The sequence below is a fragment of the Drosophila biarmipes genome, chromosome 3L, assembly GCF_025231255.1.
Source record: "Drosophila biarmipes strain raj3 chromosome 3L, RU_DBia_V1.1, whole genome shotgun sequence".
Classification (NCBI taxonomy): domain Eukaryota; kingdom Metazoa; phylum Arthropoda; class Insecta; order Diptera; family Drosophilidae; genus Drosophila; species Drosophila biarmipes.
Genome location: NC_066613.1, coordinates 23,753,771 through 23,768,499, shown reverse-complemented (window position 1 = coordinate 23,768,499; position 14,729 = coordinate 23,753,771). Strand labels below are relative to the sequence as shown.

General features: G+C 42.1%; 1 protein-coding gene across 2 annotated transcripts; it reads right to left on the bottom strand.

Annotated features, from left to right (window-relative positions):
• Positions 1-435: 435 nt before the first annotated feature.
• On the bottom strand, positions 436-13,428 carry LOC108035448 (uncharacterized). 2 transcript variants are annotated; one of them, XM_017111084.3, is made up of 5 exons: positions 13,195-13,428; positions 11,298-11,353; positions 2,085-2,290; positions 1,299-1,593; positions 436-967 (listed from the first exon to the last, which is right to left on the bottom strand). In XM_017111084.3, the coding sequence occupies exons 2-5, from the start codon at positions 11,298-11,300 to the stop codon at positions 578-580; spliced, it is 894 nt and encodes a 297-aa protein (XP_016966573.1). In that variant the 5' UTR covers positions 11,301-11,353; positions 13,195-13,428; the 3' UTR covers positions 436-577. The 2 variants fall into 2 exon arrangements, with proteins under 2 accessions (XP_016966573.1, XP_050741934.1); XM_050885977.1 differs by lacking the exon at positions 436-967 and having other exon boundaries at positions 1,162-1,593; positions 13,195-13,424.
• Between the last annotated feature and the right edge of the window lie 1,301 nt (positions 13,429-14,729).

Genomic DNA, 14,729 nt, shown 5'->3' with positions numbered 1-14,729 from the left:
AAGGGACAACGTATATATGTCCTTTATTGATATAACCTATTACTCCTTCCCTAAAATTTATGGTTTTAATACGATTAGTTACTACTACATTGAGGTTCCTAATTAATTTAATTTTATTTAAAGTTCGTTTCCTGAGTCTTTCGATTCATTCAGCTCGACATTTTCCTTCAACGCCACTAATTTCTAGCAATCAATTTAATTTGTATTTACACAAACACCTATTTTGCGATGCCTACATTAAGTGCAATTAGGTTTTATGAGGCCCATCGTAATTTCGTTGCCAAATACCTCAACTTTTATTACTCTCCTTAACTTTTATTAACCTTCTTCGGGGATTAGCAAACAGGCCCGAACAAAGTTCGTTGCCTGAGTCTTTCGTTTCTGCGTAAAGTGGTTCCTTAATTTCAATTACCGTGTTCAACACACATGCCCAAGTTCCTTAATTTCGATTAGGTTTTATTATGGGATGTTTAATTTTATTAATAGTTATTTACAACATTGTGGGCAAGTCTTAAAGTTAATGTTCGCTTTAATGTTTTCTTGTTTTTTCCTCAGCTGGCGGCTCAGCTTGGATCGCTCAACTGGTCTGCGACGAGTCTCGCTCCTGCTGCAGCTTCTTTATCGCCATCTTCTCCTGCTCCATGCGCAGCTGGAGGAGCTTCTTCTGCTTGCTGTGCTTCTTCAGATGGGCGCTCTTCTCCTCGGCCAGCTTGTAATTGGCAATCGTCGTGGGCTGCTGCTGCTGGGGCTGCGTGCTCGTAGATACTGTCGTCGATGGGGCAGAGGTGGTGCTGTCCGAGGATGGAGATGGTGGTGCGGGGGTGCTGGTGCTGGTGGTGCTGGTGGTGCTGGTTGTTGAGGTGCTGGAAGTGGTGCTCGTCGCGAACTGGGCCGGCTCCTCGTCGAGCCGCTTCTCGAGCTCCGCCTGCCATTCCAAGGCCTTCTCCTCCACCGGCAGCTGCTGCAACTGCAACGAGATGATGCATGCGATTATGACATGGACATGGATGTGGATGTGGCTGTTACTATGGCTGTGACTACGGCTGAGAATGTGGTTGTGAATGTGGCAAGACGATTGTGAAAGGGAGAGTGTGTGAGCGGTATGCTTGCGATGCGGGGGCGGCTGAAAGGCATTTACAATCTGCAGTGTCAAAAGCGGGATTCGTGTGTCTGAGGTGTCTGGCTTTAATCTCTTGTACAATTTATATTTAGGTACGTAGTTCTAAATGCATATCAGGTATCAGGTCAACGCCGATTCAGTAGCGCAGAAATCGCTTGCGACTCTCGTATTGCCTTACATAGTTCCAGGGGTACGCGTTCTTGGCCTTCTCGTAGGCCTTGTACTTCTTGGTCTTCGCGTTGTACTTGCCCTGCAGCTTGTCGGGCATCACGATCGCCGTGTACTTGATGCCCTGTCCGGGCACATACTGGGCGGCCAGGCCGGGCACGGAGGTCACTCCGCCGCTGTAAGAACTGGTGGCCAGCTGGCCGTAGTTGTTGCCCCTGGGCGGCTGGTTGTTGTAGTTGGGCGGGGCATAGGGTCCGGCGGGAATCGCCCAGGTCCTTGGGCGCGAAGGCGGCGGCAGGACGTAGCTGGGATGGGAAAACAAAATTAGTAAACATTTTTAAAAGGTTACGACATTACAAGTTCAGCTAAATTTCAACTGATGTTAAAAAATTTTAGATATTTTTATCTTAATTTAGTTTTCAATGATTATTTTAAAGTATACTTTAAAACCTATAATTATTCACTGTTCAATGTTGTTTATTTCTTAATTTACTTATAAGTTTCCCTGTGTATGCATGAACATTGAAATATAAACTACATTTATCCAGTTATAATAAAAAATATGTAAATTATAGTAATAAAGATTCGAATGCAATTTTTACAGGGCACTTAAAGCCAGGAAAACTGGCGAGGGCAAAAATCAAAAACATTTTCTCTATATCATCTGGCTGAAAGCGAAACTGCGAAAATACCAGATATTCAATGGATTTATATAAATAATGTGTATAGATTGTCGGCTGACCCTTGCAGCTAGTTTTTCTGGTTGGCGACCGCATCGAAACCCGTTTGCACTTACACATAGGGATTGGGGTTGGGTATGTCATCGCTCTGGTCCTCCCAGACGGGCGCTGGATCCCGGTACGGCTTCTTCGGCGGCTGCGGGGTGGTGCGTGGCGGAGGCGGTGCTATCGGTCCTGGGTTCGTGCCCCAGTCCACCCGGATGGCCTGCGCCTGCAGGCTGAAGCTGGCGACTGTGGCGACTAGCAGCAGGCAAGGAGTAAGCTGCAAAACGAGTTTTGGTTTAAAAAATACAAATATACATGTGAATCCTCGCCAGAAAGGTGCTTTGCATTGTGTCGTGTTTGGCAAATTACTACAAGATTCCATCGGCTGATATCATTGGGCATCAAACACCCCCGATTTTTAGATCAAGATTAAGCGGTGCGAGACTCACAAGCAAAAGTCATAAAACCCACTTCACCTTATCAGCGCAACCTCGTCTCAACATTCGATCATCAATTAAAATCGCTTTATTTAGTCGCATGGCAAATTGGACACAGACTCTCAGTCAAATCGACTTCAATCACAGTTCCAGGCAAACAAACACAGTGCACTTGAACCCGATGTGTGTGTATAACTTGAATGTAATAACAATAATTACATAAAAAAAAGCAAAACACAATAAAACAATGTCAAGTGTTAAATTGTTGCAGCTGCTTGTGCTTTTGCTTGACTAAAAAAAGGAAATTATTTGCTTTATTGTTCGCTTATTGCCTTGCACTTTGCCCAGATCGTTTGGCCTATGAATCGCAATTGCCCATAAATATTTATGACGACTGTTTGTTGGCTTAATTGAATTACCCACTCCGATAAAAGATTTATTGCTGATTAATTACATTCGGTTCAAGTTTTTGTTTGACTCAATTCGCTGTCGGTTGACACTTTTTATGCGATTCTCAAATCGATTACAATGGCCAACAGTGCAGAATGCGGCATTATTTATGGTCCACGGATTGTCGAGTGTTTGCCTAACTAATGAGCCTCGAGGAAGTGTGTGCCTTGCCGTGCTCTTGGAGCCCGCCGCCAAACGCACCCAGTCGGCGGCAGCCGGCAATATAATGCGGGGCAAAACCTTTGCGCCGAATACGGCCGTTGGTTACGTCACGGCATAGAGTTATGGCCCGGCCGGGAGGATAGGCATCTGGCCACAAATTTGTCAGCACAGTAAATGCCAAAAATGGTATCGATAACGCTGATGTATGGAACCATCTGTTGGCCCGGCTTAGGACACTCGGGCTCCATATTTATTGACCAATTTCGAGGGGCTGGGGCTGGGATTCTTTGGCCGATCGACAAATCGATCTATTTCGCTTGCGATTTTTCTCATGATTTACAATGCAATTGATTAATTGTGCACTAATTTTTAGGAAAAGCAGGCACACACAAAAAAATCGGGTGGTGGAAGTGATTGAAAATTTAGAACCTAAGATTATTATTGTTTGATTTATACATGCAAATTATATGGATTTTGATTTATCTTATAGATTTTAAATCAACAAAAGGCAAGCTATGTCATAATCACAAATTGACAGCCCAAATATTGCGCCATTCCATTTGAGTCGCAATCTCTTGGCCATAAATTAAGCATAACCCCGATGTGGGATCGTGAGGTGGCTAATACCAGCAATTATGTACAACACTTGCCCCGAAGAGGCAGCGGTTAAACTGTCAGCGGGCCCGACTATCCCCCGTTTTGGCTAATTGATTGACAATTTTGCATTGACAAGCATTTATTTGCTATGCACAATGCATATTGGCTTGGAGCCGGCGGTTGCAGCAACACCAGTTCGCCCGGCCGACTCTGTCATCGCTTTTTGTGCAATCATAAAAACACGCAGAAATCAAGGCCGGCATTAACGATCGCTGCACGGTACATGCCAAGTTTTTGCCGGCTATCCCAAATCCATGGCGGAGGTTGTCATAAAAGTGAGGTGACGCCGAAACGAGTCCCGAAAGCAAATGGCCGGGCTTCTGATTTATGTAAGAGTGTGTCAAAAACCTTCCGTTTCAGGCGGATTTTACAAGGTAGATAAGGTGATATAAAGTGTACTTTTAAGTTACTAGGATACTATTTAGTATCGAAGTACCCACAAAAAGTAACAGCTCCTTAATAGTTATACTTGGGTTGCCACTAGGTACCATGATCTCATTCTTATTATCGGATGATATAATAAAATCTGTCTTCATAAAACATATATCTGAAAACTTTTAGGTTTTATTTCAACCATTTTTTCGGCGTGTGCTCGATGGCAGGCACAATTCCGAGGCAGAAATCAAAGCGGCGCGAGCAACTATTCCGATTCAGCGAGATCTCAACACGTTTTGCTCCGTTTTGAAAACCTTTTAATGGCTCCAGTTTGACAAGACCTGTTATTAGGCGGCATGAGAAGCCGTAAATTCGGATTTGTGTAACAATGGTCGCCCTGCCGGCAGTGTCACTTCCGACAGACAAAATAGCGCTGACCCTGAACTTGAGTGGATGGCTCAGACTCGCAGTAGATCCCACAGCGAGCTGCGATTTTATTTGGCTTTTCTCGGTGTTTCCTTCCCCGTTTTTATTTTTGGCCCGGCTACTTAATGGCTTCAGAACTGCGCAGTCGGTTGAACGAACCCTCCTTTGGGTCGTAAGACCGGGCACTCCTCTGCGGCCCAAAACGATCTTGATCTGGTAATCTCGTAATGGCAATGGTAATGAGCCGCCGCCGCCCGCGGGCGCACCGAGGTTCTGCTCACTAATTAAAAACAATCAATAACCACTAAGTAAACGCCGCTCCACACGGTCGGCACTGCGCCGCATTATCATTAACTTTGATTAACGCAGTTTAGGCCAAAAATAATCATTTATTATCAAGCTGACTCGCTGGGCTGCAGTTATGCTTTGTGCAGCGCGCTGGCTTCGAATCTGAAATTAAGTGCTTAGACAAAATATTTTTGCGAAATTTTGTGCAACCAAAAACAAAGCGAAAAGCCAGCTCGTGCTTATGATTTTCTCCTTTTTGGGTCAAGCTTAGATTTAATTTAATGCGGCTAAAAAGCCTCCTTCGACTCAGTGTGGATTAGAGTTGGATATTTTTGGCTCTCGGTGTGGTGTGGTTTTCGGCTGGACAAATCGCCCGAGATCACTTATAGTTATTGTAAATCTCTTTTATTGCACAACATTATCGAAAAGGCGAAACAGAGTTTAACGCTTGCATTTTGGCGCGTTCGAATTGTAATTCGATAATAAGTATGCCATAATCATTTTAAAAACGCCTTAATTGAAATAATTTATATTGGCTCATGGGGGTACCCCTCACACAGAGTTCGATATGCCTGGTTGGTCGTGCGGGCCGAAAAAACTGCAGTTTAATTATGAATATGGGGCGCACTCGTACATTTTTCGGCTGGCATTTGTGAATTGCATTTTTGCAATGCGGGCAAAAGGCGAAAACCCCACACAAAAACGATAATGATAAATGGTAATCCCTTGGCTTTCAAATCGTGTCAAGAGTGGCTGATGAAAGTAAGTCAATGGTACACAGGCGGCTATCCACAATTAAGGGAGAGATGCAAAAGCACCGATCATTCATCAATCAAAGTGATTTCAATGGGTGGCAGAAAGAAAGAAATCATCAGGGGATTACTCCAGTTATGGCGCTGTTATTAAAGCCCACAATCGATTATGCTCTTGGCCTTATAGTTAGCCTTTGAAAAGGTCACGAGAAGATAACCAGGCGATCACGATTGGAAATGTATCAACGAAATAAGATGATAATTTATTACAAAACGTTGAGACCGAACAGTCGGTCGAAAAATATTTACATAAAGAGATGTAAAATGAAACAAACAGATCATTAAAGATTATAATAAGCAGAGCTTCCAAATATTCCACTCCACTTCCTATTCCTGAGTGTTTATTTGGGCCTTAAATTAAATCAAGTTTGGCCTACATCCGCTCTGAGAAATTTTTATTTTAACCATAGAACATGGAACAAAAACAATAGAGAAACTTGGGAAGAGCCCAATCTTAACTCATTTGCAGCCCTGTACCTAAGTGACTTGCCTAACTAATTGATCATGATAAAAGCTATTCTTATTAGAGGATTTTCCAAGCGTAAACTTGGCTTAGTCACAGCGAGTAAGTAGCATCCGCTTGCGGCACTTACTATCCCCAGCAAGCTGGCCATGCCGGAATGCTGATCAGATCTAAGCCGACGTAATGGTACAGTGCTTTATCAATCGGAGCCGCCTGTGTGGTGGGTGGGTGTTGGGATCTGCCCAGTGTGAGCGTGAAAATATCATCCATAAATCTGGCTGCCAGCAGCCGCGCCGTAGGTGCTCATTAAATTTACATCTTAATGGCTTCTGGTGCAGAACGGGGAGCAGAAGACATCCGGCAGATCACTGAACTGGGTCCAACCAAGTGGCCACGTGACCTTCGCTTCAAGTCGAGAATCATAAATAAAGGGTTTGAGAATGACTTCATCTGACCGATGTCGAACAGCCGAAGCGTGTCACGTAATTAGCCCCAGCTATTTTCTTACACTGCGCCCTCATTTGCATATTAAGCACGGGCCTAGCCTCCGATTCAGGCTCGGAATGAGATTCAGTTTCAATTTCAATTCAGGTTGCCGTTCTTCCAGTCCGCAGGCACACATCCATCTTCATCACTCTAGAGACTTCGGTGAAGAGGAGAGGTTCAAGGCCCGGCAAATTGTCGCTCGTTCAGTGCAATGGCAGCCGTTGGCCATCCATCAATTAAGTCAACTAACCTTGATAAATCGCAGAACAAACAACAGCCCCCCAAGACACATCCCCACCCCCGAAAAAGCGCATTAGGGGGCCAGGTAGCGTTAAATTTGAACATGGCTCTTTGACGCCAAATCATTATTTCGCGGCTGTAGTTTCGTTTATTTCTTGGCTGCTTGGCTCGTTTGTCACAGGCCCGCAAAACTCGTTTCCATTTCTATGTTTTCCACCAGCTTAAAATCATTGTTCGACTTATTGCGCCTGGCTGCCATTAGATTCGGGTTTCAGTGCATTGCTACAGGGGGAGCACAATGTGCTGGGTGTGCAAAAACCAAATAGAGGTGAAGTACCGAAAACCATATTGGTGCTAAGCTTCCTCATCAGTCTGATGGCTGCACTGCGAGAAATTGTTTGACTAAGTTTGTGATTTTTTAGCTCAATATTTTTGTAGTTTTAAAATATAGAGCCTAATATATGGATGATTTTTAATAAATTATTAAAATTACCCATCACTTCTACATATTGTATTTAAAATATTTTTTATTATGGAAAACACTTTCTTTTTTGTGATTTATTACCTCAATATTTTGGAAGATTTTAAATATAGAGCCTTATATATTACCCATCACTTCTACATATTTTATTTTTAAACGGTTTGTTAACTCCAAAGAAATATTTTTTATTCTGGAAAACCCTTTTTAAATACCTTTCTGATTTTAAAAATGCGTTAAGAACTCGTAAACATTTTTTCTGCATACCATACCCTGAGTATTTATATAAAAATACACTGCAAACACTCCTAGAATGTTCGGAATTCAAGAAGCTAATATTTTATATATGATCCCAAATTGTTTGTTAATGACTCCACTTATAGCTAATAGTTTCCGTGTGCATTTCAAGCGATATTTCGCCACAACCTTGTGCTGGGAGATCGGCACACGGGCTCTTCAGATCCGTCGGCTCGGTGGCAGATGTGTCTTGAGTTATGATAGGTGATTGGCAGCGATTTGTCTTGGTTTTCGGTGAAGGTGCCTGCCTGGCTGCCGCATTATCGATCGGCATGAAAGGCTACCCCAAGTGTTTCTAGTTTCGAAATGTAGAATGTCTAGTATCGTTTTACTAGCTGAGGACCAAGTGGTTTGAGCTGCAAGAGCTCTTAGCTATCGACTCGTCTCAAGTTGATGCGGACAAAAGAACCTCTGCGTGGCTTTCTCCCCCTCCCATATCGCGTTTCCCATGCCACAAGCAAATATCTCTCATTAATGAAATCTCCGAATTTGCATACTTTCCCAGGCAAACAAATAGCTGGCTAGAAAAGCAGTATGATTATGCACTTTGATTAATTGCCACACTGTTCCCATGCTATTTCAGATTTCGGAGGAGTTCAGCCCCAGTCAAGTCCATATCCATAACAAAAGAATAATAAACAATAATCGATGGCCAAAAAAGTGATTTGCAAATCGAACAACCAAAAAGGCATAAGCAAACCAGACGTGGGAGTCAATCAGTCGCGCAAAACAAAAAAAATGGGTAGAAAAGAGTAATCAGAAAATATTAATAAATAAGTAGACATCATGTTGATTTCAATTACGCTGGCAAAATGCGCATTTTCAACCTGCTGCCGCTGCCCAATGGGGTTAATGAAATTTCAAATCTTTTCAAAGCAAATTTCTTGTTCTCCTCCATGGTTTTCATGTGATTCTGCGTATGTTTCTCGCCTGGCCATGGTGAGTAGGTGGATTCTTTTCAGTCGACAGGCATTGTTTTGCCATCGGAATTGTTCCCAGACAGGGCAAACTTGACCTTTTTCAGTATCTCAGATTCTGAGATGCTGAGCTGGCTGATTTCACTCGCTCGGACACAACATGCAAGGGGCGTGGTCGGCTTTTAATTAACACGAAAAATTGGCAAATTAAATACTCGTACTTTGCTCGCTTACAAACTCGGCAAAGTAAGTGAATCGAGAAGCGGTTACAGAGGCTGAGGCAGCATCTCGAGTGTTGCGTAATCTAATAGATATTCAGATACACACGGCTACTGAACCAGATTCAAAGACTATCAAGGAGGTAGCTCAATGATTTCCCATACATGTATATCGCAACTATCTTAATTGATTTCTAATTAATTGAATTTAGTTTTAATTGGTATCATAGCACGTTTAATTGGCATTTTTGAGGTGTTTAAATTTTTGATAAATTTTTACAGGTTTTTTAAGCCCATTAAAATATAATAAATCTCAACATTGTACTATTTTTAATTTAATCATTTTTTTACCCAACCAACTTTAATGTTCTTTTGCCATTTCGCATCGAGCCCAAGAATGTTAAAGTTCGCTCGACTCCAAGGTGGAACCGATTGGACAATGGTATCACCGGGAGATCTCCGCGAAATGTTTCAGCAAAGTCATTCATTCTGGACATTCCAAGGGGGCTGCAGATCGACATCACCATAAATATGTCCCAGGGAAGGCTCGAGGGCACCAAAGTGTTTGCCAGTTGGGCATTTCTGGCTTTTTGGCCACTTTGGCTGGCCGGTTGATTGACTCCATCTCGATAGCAGAGGCTCATTGAATTTCTGGCATTTTGGGCGTTTAGTTTCGCAAAGAAAAATGGAAAACAACGTATAGACCGAGGAAAAAACCTTCGAGACGTAATAACTTGCATTTTGAGTAGGGCACTTAATGCGTCTCGGTTTTTTTCTCAGTTTCATTTTTCTGAGACCGACTAACCCGGGCGCTAATCATAAATCTCAACGCAGACGCCTAATCAACGGTTAGCGAACCAAAAGTTAATGCCTGTCAGGCAGTTAAGTGTCTTGAACTTTTAGCCAGGAATGTTGTGAAAATGGGAAAAACAAATAAATCGAATCGAATCAAAAGCCGAATCGAGTTAAATCGATTCCGGCCCAAACAATGGCCCAATGGTCAAGACAATGGTTAGCCCGAGTTTTGTGTGTTCAGGAGGTCAATGTGCTACCGTTAGCGCTGAAAATGATTTTGCTTTTTACGGAGCGTGGCCAAAGTTGCATTGATTGTTTTGTAAACAAACCGAAAATCGGTCGTTAATTTGTATAATTTGTGCTTTGTCTGGCTGCTGCATAAAATCAGCATTAAGTCATGGATGTAATGCAGATACACTCGTGCTGTGTGATTTGTCAATCGTAAAACCCTCAATTTGAATCACAATGCAAAACGCTGGCTGATGAATTGCACGCCCTACCGGGGTCGAAGGAAATATTTGACTATTTATAATATTTAATTAGAAATTGGAGACCTAAGCTTCTGCATTTCGTTTACGGAAGTCATTTAAATTAACAAATTGCATTTTAATATGATTATGCTTGGCTGCGGGCTCTTTGTCTGTGGCAAATCGCCAAAAACGAAATTATAAAAATAATCGAACACGTTAATTACCTAAATGATGTTGCACAAATATTGCTTTTTTTTCGCCCGACTGGCGTATTTTGACAATTAATGACGCTGATTTCACTCAGGCCAGCGCAGAGGGTTTTCATTTCCGGTGAGACATTGACGCGGCACTCAACAAAACGTACAAATAAGAGTTTTTAAAACAAACTTGGCCAAAGAACAATGCGTATAAAGTATAAAGGAATCGCAAGAATCGTAAGAATCGACATCAAATTGTGGGTCAATGCCTTTGTCAACGGCCGTTTCTGTATTTTGCTTACAGAAAGAGTGGCTTAATGTGGTTTGCCCTTGGCGGTGCAGCCGAGATTATGGGAATCCGCAAGATATCCGATTACATTGTGTTGTTTAATATCCAGCGAATGTGTTGGAAAAGGTGAAAATGAGCCCAGAGAAACGCTGGCATAATTTTCCAATCAAAGATGTCCCAAATGTTGTATTGACTTTCATTAAAAAATATGGTTATATGTTCAAAATCATAACCCATATTAATTATTACTTTAATTTCTAACATTCCAGAATTTTTAAGCGTAAGTAGGTTTTCAAAATGTTTAATTTATTTATCATATTCTCAGAAATTTATAACAAACCATTATAGAGTAATTCCCCAATTTCAGAGGCCTTTTCACGAAACCTAATTAATCATCATCATTTCCTACATTTCATAATTTGCAACGCTTTTATAAATCTTATACTGAATTAATTCCTAATTATTTTAAAGAATTCCCATTTATATATATTGTATATGAAAAGTATATATTTTTATTTGCCATTTTATAAGGCAAGGTCCAATGACACGAAAGCCTGGTATTGCTCATGCGTTGATGCGAAATTTATGCAGTTGCCCAGAGTGTGTGTCAATTTCGTTGGCTGATCGTGCTTGCGATTTAATTATTTCAAAAATTATGTGAGAGCAAACACAGAATGCGAGAAATGCATAAATACGTGCATTGATTACCCTCAAAAAACACGAGCCGATCGATTCGACTGCCGGGCCACACGTGTTTGAACTCAATTACGGCGCGGAAATGGTCTTAAAAATGACAATAATATGTAATATTAAGTATGTGTACTCACCATTTTGTGTGGATTCGATACGGTCAAATGGAACCCGAAACTTCTAAGTCGTTTAACTGGAAGATATTAGTTGAATTACTGAAGGGCAAGGCTTGGATGTGTACTACAATCACTTTTTCAATGCACTTGAAGTTTTTGCATAGCAATTTTAGCACAGAGAGTTGTCCTCTAGAAACAGATTCGTTATTAATTTCAACCGATCAACTGGTCAGCCTCAATCGGAAAATCACAAATCAGCAATCAGAAGTCACTTCCATTAGCGATCGGGCATAGCCTATATGTATGCCCGAGGGCACAGGCCATATAGTAATTGTAGACGACTCTGGCATATCGAATGACGGGACGTGTGGGACAATATCAAATCAGATTTAAGGTAAATATCAAATGGAATGGCCAACACTCATTATGCAATCCCCTCGCTTAGTTGGACCCTAGTGAATGGTTACTTTTGGCGGTGATTGTGTGTCGGCGATGACGCTGACTTTTGGCGTCTCAATTGCCAGTGCGGTTGGTGTGTCTGTCCATGGCAGCGTTTTGGCTTTCTGGCGGAGATCGAGATCGAGATTCGTTCCACACATGGCCGGTGGCCAATGGCCAGCCTGATAAGAGGGTACACTTTTTGCTTTTATTCGACACCGGCGAGGGGGTGTAGCGCACGATCGGTCGCGCATGCGTGTGCCATGGAACCAATTTAAATGACCATTTGCCATTTTCAAGAAAATCTTAGGTACGGTTAATTTTCAATTGCCTTTGGCGGCTGCGGGGCTCTTTGTTTTGGCCACACAGTGTCGCAAAAGGTGGAGCCAAATGCGAGCCACATGCCACGCATTTTAAGTGCCGTCGAAGTACCAGACATTTGCCATCGTAAATATCCGCGGAAGAAGGCGTGCCAGTATGTACTGGCCAGCCAAAAAAAAAGCAGAAAAGCAAATAGAAGCCGGCCCATGTCACGGCTAACAGTTGGAACGTGACTATGTTTAGACCTACTCTCGGTTTTAGGCGTCAGAACTGGAGGTCACCCCCCCATCCAAACCCGTTTCAGGCTGTAATGAGCCTGCAGATCAGGCGACCTTAGGAGCCAATTTAAGGAACCATGATATGTGCATAAATTAAGCATTTAACTTTTATAGAGCCGACAAACTAGTCGGCGAAGATGATGCTACGGCGGGCTACGACTCTTGGCAAATGCGAAACCGATTTGCGCAAATTAACAAGGTTTTATAATCATTGGCAACACCCAGCCTCAAGTACCCGCAATTATGCCAGGCAATGCCTGAGAAAACATTTCCGGCACATTAAACGGAAAAACTGTACGGAGATAAAGTCGGGCCAAAAGCGCGGTGGCTGCCCAAGATAATAATAATAATAATATGCCGCCTGTTCAAAAACTAATTTCCAAGCTGTTGCATTTAAAGGGGCCACAAGCGTCTCTCGCTGTTTTTTTCCTTCCCTTTGTTTTATTTTATTTTAAAAAGTCATGGGCGAGGTTTAATTTATGGCAGCTCGGGAAACAGATTTTTCTCTAGATTGGTTATGCATATTTTTTTCCTCTACTTTTTCGGTCATTTTGACAAATGCCTTCAAGTGTTTGGTGCGTGCAAAACGGCGGAACGCCTTCAATTTTATTTATCTTCTGGGGAATTGATTTATTTATTTGCATAAATTTAACACGCCTGCGACAGCAGCTGCGCAGCCTGCAGGCCATAAATTGCCAGCATTGCGGCACGCAAGTTCGTTGCCAGAGTCTTTTGTTTCCCCTGCCGATCTTAACGATCCTTTTATGTTTATTTTTATTTTCATGTTTACTTTGGCTTTCTTGCACTTAACGAGAACTTCTCAACACACGTATGGGGCAATATCTTAGCATGTTTGCCCCATCAATTCACACTGCACATACTTCGCTACCGCTGCTGCTGCTGCTGCTGATTGTCGATCTCTGGAGGATGTATACAGTACGGTGGGTAGTGTGTGTGCTGTCGCAGGGATATGTCTCGAGCGAACCGAGCTGTTTTTGCGCTAAGGCGTGACAAAACTCATTGAAGACACGGGCCACACTGAAAGCAGCGAATGTGGTAGCATCAGCACAAAGTCTCCGTCTCCCGATTTGTCGGCCTGCGCTGGTCATCAGCTGGTTTGCGAATCAGCCAGACGGCTCCGAGCCAGGCCCGAACCCCAAAAGCCGAGCCCGAACTCCAACTCGGCTGCTTTTCGCTTTGTTTTCTATTTTTCAGCAGTGTTTTTCTCGCTTTTTTGCCTTTGGCCAGCCAGCCCAGCCAGCAACATGTTGCTAGGGCCGTTTCCGGCATTTGAATTCGTTGGCAACATGTTGCCCACGCCGGCGATACACGGCGTATGCGCGATATTTATGGCATATACATATATGAATTATTAGGAAATACAAAGTCTGCTAGTTCGGTTTTTATGACCTATGCTCCAGTGGTTTTTCGTTCTCGGAATTCCGAAAATTACTATTATTTGTGATTATTGAGTGATTAAATTTAATTAGCTATGTACATTTCATTTAAAAACCTTTAATAAAATGCGTAAATTTGGTAGACAATCTTCTAAGAGTAAAATAAATTATCTTGAGGTTTTTTTAATGACTATACATTTTTAATAGGATTATCTAAGAGAAGCTTCATCTTTTCCCTGACCTTTTAAACTTCCAATGCCCACATATTTTTTACGAGCTAATTTTACATCTTGTTTATATTTAAAAGCAAAACACATTATTCTTCTTCGAGCAAATATAATCAATATTCAGACACATGTTTAATAAATTAGGCCCAGCTAATTTATAACGTTTCCGTTTTTCATTTTAATTACCCAAAATGTTGTTTTGTTGAATGTGCTTGCAGCCCAACTGAGCAAATATTTTGCCGTGCCGAATAATGCATTTTTAATTAATTAATGATTTGTTTAACTTAGAAATATTTAATAAGTCCAGCAATGCTAATTTCATACCGCTGCCAAATGGGTTTGATAAGCTTGTTAATTGTTATTGAAGTAATTCAATTATAAGGAATAAAAATAACAAATGTATTTTTGTTAAAACAGGGGAAATAAATATTATTATTAAGCCCTAATGAGTTATTTAAAGCCATTAGAGGTGTTGACAGATAATATTTAAATCTGTGGACTGGTAACTTGATTTTCGCTTTCGACTTCGTTGGGAACCGGCTTTTTCTAGTAGGCCTACGTGGAGGTGGCTCATCCCTGACCTCTTTCGAGGCGTCACTCGGTGATAGCACACACATCTCAGTGAACCACAATTGAATGTGGCAGTACGGGGAGCGTTACGTGAGCGACATTGAAATCGGATATAGTGCGATATAGTCTGAGGCGGCGCTGAGCTCTTCACGCATGAGCTGAAGGCTGACGTATTTTAATTTCTTTCATTAAACACTTGAATAGCCCCCACACCGAAGCGGT